Below are 6,831 nucleotides of genomic sequence, written 5' to 3'. Positions count from 1 at the left end.
GAGACTGTCTTGACATCATTGTATGTTCTTGCCTCCTTTGTCAAATATTGATTGTGTTCCATGCTTCCATGTCTCTGGATCCATTTCATTCATCAGTTTATTTTTTTACTTAGATTCCACATATGAGTGAGATCACGTGATTCTTGTCTTTTTCTGACTGACTTATTTCACTTAGCATGATACTCTCCAGGTCCCTCCATGAGGTCTCAAAGGGTAAGAGAAACTTCTTTTTTAGTGCTGCATAGTATTCCATGGTACAAATGTATCACAGCTATCTTACTCCAGTATTCCATGGTACAAATGTATCACAGCTATCTATTCCTCTACTTATGGGCACTTGGGCTATTTACAGATTTTAGCTATTGTAAATTGTGCTGCTATGAACATATCCCCTAGACTTGTCTAGACAAAAAGCCTTTAAATTCTTTTCTCTCGATTCTGAATGAATTAATAATTTGAAAGGGATTTAAGAAGTAAATCTCCAAAATGAAATAAACATAATTTAAAACATTTTTATTCAGTATGATCTCATATTTGTGAATAAAAGATGAGATGTTCCTCAAACTTCTCACTCAGAAATCAGGAGTAACCTCATGTTAATGTTTTAAAGCCTCTTATACTCTGGTTCTCCATCTTACTTTATTTTCAACACCAATGCAGATTAATAAACTTTTAAATAATTAGTTAATAGCCGATCTGTTTCAACCATCATATGAATCAAGAAGTGCTCTTGCTATTTGGACTTTCACATTTCTTTGTAATTAGTAATCCATCTGTGGGCCAAGCACTTCTCAACAGTCTCTGGTGATAACAAAGATGCTAATGTCAAAGTTGTGAACAATTTAAATATACTTATCATATTAAATGTGAGAGTGAAAAAAGCAAAACTATATTAACAAATTATTTGTATAGCTTGGAATGTTAAATATTAATTTGAAGCTAAATCAATAATGATGATAACATAGCATTTGACTACTGTTTCACCTATGAAAGTATATGTATTTAAATTGGCAAAAAAAAAAGGTTTGGGGACTTTGTATCATTGGAAAAATAGAAATCACCATTTATATTTGTACCCATGCAGACAGCATTGATGGAGTGCTTACTATGTATATGCTAAGCATCATTGCGAGGACTAATATGTATCACAAGGATGTCAAACTCGCAGCCCACGGGCCACATGTGCAGCCCAGCCAATATAATGGTATGTAAGAAATGTTTTAATAAAAATTTCGCAACTTAATTTTTACAATATCCTGTTATACATAATTATTAATAATGAACTACACTGTTCGCTAATGACTGATTACTATAATCATGTTGCACTCATTTCCCTTACGCACCTTATGCGCAGGCGCACCATTTCTCCCCACTAATACTAGCAGCACATATTTTAGCAGCCGATTGCCGCGTCATTAGTCTTGGCCTGACTTGTTGGGTGTGAGCAGCAGGAAATATTTCGCTTCCGGAGAACAAGAAAAATAGGTTTAGTTGCTTTACGCCTATTATTCAGCGTCTGGTAAGTTAATGTTCAAGAAAAACTATTAATTTTTATTAAAATGTTCTATTATTTTATGTTAATTATTACTCATTTATTTCAGCCCTTTGTATTCAGCATGTCTCTATCGAAATAAACCTACATTTCTATGAAATTTGAAGCTTTTGTTTTTTGCAGCCCACATAAACTTAAACCTTGTTTGTCTGGCTCATGTTAGCCTTTGAGTTTGACACGCTTGATGTGCCATCACATGCCAATGGAATGAAACAGTGAAGAATACTCACATCCACAATCAAAAAATCTAGCCAGCACCAGGCATTGGTAAAATACATTTGGAAACCATACGCAACCCACTTGAGAAGCATTTCCAGGATGAATATGTAAGTGAAAACTTTGTCAGCATATTCTAATATGGTCTTAATTGTTTTCCGCTGCTCAATATATATATCTTCAAAGGCCTGTAAAAAAAATGCAATTCAATTTCATTGTACTGTCGCTAATTGATAGGTTATTAGAAAATACATGCTGCAAACCTCTTCTCAGGTGCCCGCACTGGAAGCCTTCCTGTTTTCATAGCTGCATTTTGCCTTATAGTTATCTATATGCAGATGACTGCTGCCTGGACATTTCAGTCAACCAATAAATTCAAATAATTTTAAAGTTTTAGTATCAGTACCTCAAAAAAACTTAAAACTTTTTACTGCCAGCTGCTTATCTCTACAGCAGAAAGTCACTGCAAAGAGACCCACTTCCTTTAGTGCAGTCACTGGGATGTACCCCCTCACTAATGCAAATGTAAAGTGATGAGCTCCCTTAGCCTGGGGAAGGACACTGGAGTAAAAAGTTTTAATCACTTTATCAACATCTGGGTACGTGATGGTATTATCTCTCTCTCTCTCTCTCTCTCTCTCTCACAATTTCTAGAAGCTTCCTAAGCCATCATTTTGCAGAATTCCTCAGAAAGGGTTGGGGACTCATTTACAGGAGTCCCTGGGACATCTGAATGAAAAAAAGCAATTATCTAACTCAGAGGTCCTCAAACTAATGCCCTTACATGCAGTGGTTCTCAAACTTCCTAATGACGCAAGCCTTTAATACAGTTCCTCATGTTGTGGTGACCCCCAATTTCATTTTTACAAATTGAACATAATTAAAGCACAGTGATTAATCACAAAAACAATATGTAACTATATATGTGTTTTCCGATGGTCTTAGGCGACCCCTGTAAAAGGGTCATTCGACCCCGAAAGGGGTCGCGACCCACAGGTTGAGAACCACTGCCTTACAGGAAAGACTATGAGGGTAACCTGGTGGTCTGGATGAATGATAAAGAAAAAATTGCGCCGAAACCGGTTTGGCTCAGTGGATAGAGCGTCGGCCTGCAGACTGAAGGGTCCCGGGTTCGATTCCGGTCAAGGGCATGTACCTGGGTTGCGGGCACATCCCCAGTGGGAGATGTGCAGGAGGCAGCTGATCGATGTTTCTCTCTCATCGATGTTTCCAACTCTCTGTCTCTCTCCCTTCCTCTCTGTGAAGGATCAATAAAATATATTTGAAGAAAAAAAAAAAAAAAAGAAAAAATTGCTTTTTTGAAGAAAAAGGGAATCTGAGCTTGTGAGCTTAGCACCAGGGCCTAAAAGCTTTCAGCTCAATTTCAGCTGAAGGTGGAAGCTGCTTAGAAGCCAGCCTGTTGATGTACTTCCTTGAGCTTTGACTGGATGTACTTGAGAACCAAGAGCTACTACAACGAGGACACTAGTCACTAATGAGATTCAGGGTTGTCTTTCCACTTGGCATTAAAACACAGGGCCCACCCTCTTTGTTCTGAGTACATGGCAGGATGCAGGATTGTCAATTACATCAGGGGTGGGCTTAGAGGCCTCCAGAAATAATGCCATATCCTTATATTGAAATAAATTCACCCAACACTACTGACTAATTGAAAACATAGTACAAATGCAACCACGTTTGTATCACCAAATAGGAAAACTGGTCAGACTTTTTATTATGTTAATCAATATTCTGACCAAATTGATCATTCCATTGAGTGAAATCAGACATAAAATAAGTTTGTAATGCTTTCACTTTGCTACTAGTCAGTAATTATGTCAGTGTACTATTTACCATTCACTATGGTTGGCACTAGTGAATCAGCACGAACAAGGCAGGTGAGTTCCCTGCAGCAATGGAGTTATGTTACGTAGTTTGATATTTAGCGATAATCCCATATCATACCTGCATAGTCATTCTTAGTAAGAACAGTCTCTTTTGAGTGAAAGTAAAGAAGATCCTTTTTTAGATATTACAAAACCATAGTGTTCTGAGTTGGATTCACCCTGAGGCCTACTTCAGAACAATCAATTTATTGACCCTATTTATTGAGCCTCTCACAACTATGCTAAGGATATCACACGATGTCTCTCATCCTCGCCAACAAGTTATTGTAAAGACATGAAATAGGAGGTGCATCGAGAGGAAAGGTAAAGGAGCAGATCATATGTCACTTACCAGCGCCCCACTGCTCAGCAGAATCATGAAGACAATGAAGGTTTCGAACCAGTTATGCTCCACTATTTTATAGCAAGTTTTTCTCAAGTTCCACCAGAGTTTTCCTTTGCCTTCTTCTATGCTTATCTGGCAACACTTAAACTTCCGTACACAGTCTGAAATATGTCAAAGTAAAGGAAGAAAAAGAAAATACTCTTTGATTATGAACATTTGTGTTGGTGGGGTATTCATCTATATTATTATCTGACAACTGGTAAATGACTTCATTTTTTAAGATGGCTTCCACTTATAGAAATAGAAATCATCTATAATGTTTTCAATTACTCAATCCACACATTTTTTTTATGTTTATGGGACTATTAAATTGGTTTATATTGCATTAGAAAGACAGAAAAACAGAGAGAAAATTAAAATCACCAGAAGTTGATAATTTCATTCATATGTGGATATTTGTATATCTGAATTCTAATTGTTTCACTTAATGGTATAATACAAACATTTCCTTTTAAAAATATGTTTTATTGCTTTTAGAGAGAGAGAGAAAGAGAGAGAGAGAGAGAGAGAGAGAGAGAGAGAGAGAGAGAGGGGAGATAAACACTGAATGAGAGAGAAACATTGATCAGTTGTCTTTTGCACATAACCCAACTAGAGATTGAACCTGCAATCTGGGCATGTGCTCTGGTGGGGAATCAAACCAGCAACCCCCAGGTGCATGGGACCATGCCCAACTAACCGACCCACACTGGACAGGGCCAATATTTCCTTTTTAATTACAAGTAAATAGGATATGAAAGCTTTCACAATACCTCTAAATAAGATTACCAGACTTAACAAGAATTAATATAGTTATTCCACTATTATTGAATATCTATGTAGCTTTAATTCTGGCTATTATTAGCAACAATGTAATAAACACCTTTGTGTAATGTGTGGACTACTAGATCAAAGGCTTGTCAACAAATATTTATTGAATATCTCTTGTATTCAAGGACTTGTATTGAACAAATTATAATACTAGAATGTTTAAGACATAGCCTTGCTCTAAAAACAATCTGTATTTGAAGCAGGAGAGATTCTATAATTACAAAAAGCAATAATTATCACAAAATAAATAAGGTATTGTGAGAGTTTGTGGGCAGAGATTAACTTCTGATATTGAGCTTTATGGATGTAACGGATTTGAGATGAGATTTTAAAAGATGTGTAAGAACCAGTTCTAGTACCTGGAGCTGTAAGGAATGCAGAAGCAATGACACAAGTAGAACTTGGTGAGATAAATGCCTGGAAGTTGCATGACAGACAGGATTAGTAATCAAGACTAGAAAAGACATGGAGAGCTAATCTGAAAAGAGGACCTGAATGAGGAAATTTAAATTTGATCTGCTGTCTAAGGGGGAAACATTGAAGGGCTTTTTTTTGTAAGTTATGAAAATTTACCCGATAAGAACACTGATTTAGAATTATGTATGCCTATTTTGAAAATTGGATAGAAGAAAGAAGATGGGAAAGGAGTTCAGAGTCTATGAGACACAATCAACTGAACGTTAAGGAAAATGAAAGGAGGGGTAATGGTGGTGACAGTGGTCAGGATACTGCTAAGTTGATAGGACCTGGCAGCACACGGAATACGGTGTCACTGGTTTGTGGGAGACCGAGGAGCCAGGAGATAGGGTGTTAACCATGATAGAGGATTCTTGGAGCATAGTATTTTACTGGGTAGCTATTTCTCAGATGCTACTTTATAATGTAAGCAGCCAGATCATCTCCTTTGTTTCATGAAAATTTAATGAAGTGCTATTAAATATTATTAGTTTCTCATTAAGAAATACAGGGCATATTTGTTGTTTTTTGAGGGCAAGCTCCTTTTGATATTTCTATTTCCCAAAGGACTAAGGAGAATTACATGCCCGAATATATTCATTGCAATTTATTAAATGAAACTGTAATTTCCCCCCTAATGAGGATATGAGATGAAAAGACACTGTTTAACCAAAAAGAAAGATCAGGTTAGTAGGAATAATAAATGACAAAATATTGAGACACTGGTTTACCTCTAAGATAGAAGAAAGGAAGGGGTACAAAAAGGGCCTAATCCAGCCGTGGGCAAACTACGGCCTGTGGGCCGGATCCGGCCCGTTTGAAATGAATAAAACTAAAAAAAAAAAAAAAGACTCTACCCTTTTATGTAATGATGTTTACTTTGAATTTATATTAGTTCACACAAACACTCCATCCATGCTTTTGTTCCGGCCCTCCGGTCCAGTTTAAGAACCCATTGTGGCCCTCGAGTCAAAAAGTTTGCCCACCCCTGGGCCCTAATCTGTATCTGTTTTATTCTTAAATAAAAACTGAAGCAAATATAACAAATATATTCAAATTGTCAAAGTTGGTCAGTATCTATGAATTATTCATTATTATTGTCTATAATGCTATGCTGGTAATATTTTTTTCTTAAAATTGTTTAACTTTATAAAAGACAATGTTGATAGCATCATATTTATTACTATGCATACTAAAGGCCCAGTGCAGGAATTTGTGCATGGGTGGGGCCCGGCTGCCCCTCCCCAATGGGGGTCCATAGGGCTGAGCCAGTAGGGGGCAGGGGCCACAGTGGTTGGCCAGCTGGCCCCGCCCCTGATCAGGGTGGTGTGGCCGATTGGAGGCTGGGCTAACGGGAAGGGGCCTGATCAGGGCCCAGATCAGGCTGGTTGGCTGCCGCAATGCACGTCATAGCCACTGGTTGTTCCAGTCATTCTGGTTGTTCCGCTGTTCTGGTTGCTGGGCTTTTACATATATAGATATCCTAAAGTAAGCTAGTTGTCTGG

The 6,831-nt window shown here is 37.5% G+C and overlaps 1 protein-coding gene across 6 annotated transcripts in view; it reads right to left on the bottom strand.

Annotated features, from left to right (window-relative positions):
• The window catches only part of LOC102768064 (sodium channel protein type 2 subunit alpha), a 121,567-nt gene that overhangs the window by 25,459 nt on the left and 89,277 nt on the right, over positions 1–6,831 (bottom strand). For all 6 annotated transcript variants that reach the window (XM_006766504.1, XM_006766508.2, XM_006766503.2 and 3 more), the window contains exons 19-20: positions 4,007–4,161; positions 1,783–1,956 (exon numbers count right to left, since the gene is read on the bottom strand). In XM_006766504.1, coding sequence (XP_006766567.1) covers positions 1,783–1,956; positions 4,007–4,161 — 329 coding nt within the window. The remainder of the gene's footprint in view (positions 1–1,782; positions 1,957–4,006; positions 4,162–6,831) is intronic.

Source organism: Myotis davidii, unplaced genomic scaffold (genome assembly GCF_000327345.1).
Source record: "Myotis davidii unplaced genomic scaffold, ASM32734v1 scaffold59, whole genome shotgun sequence".
NCBI lineage: Eukaryota > Metazoa > Chordata > Mammalia > Chiroptera > Vespertilionidae > Myotis > Myotis davidii.
This window is presented reverse-complemented; position numbering and strand designations above follow the sequence as displayed.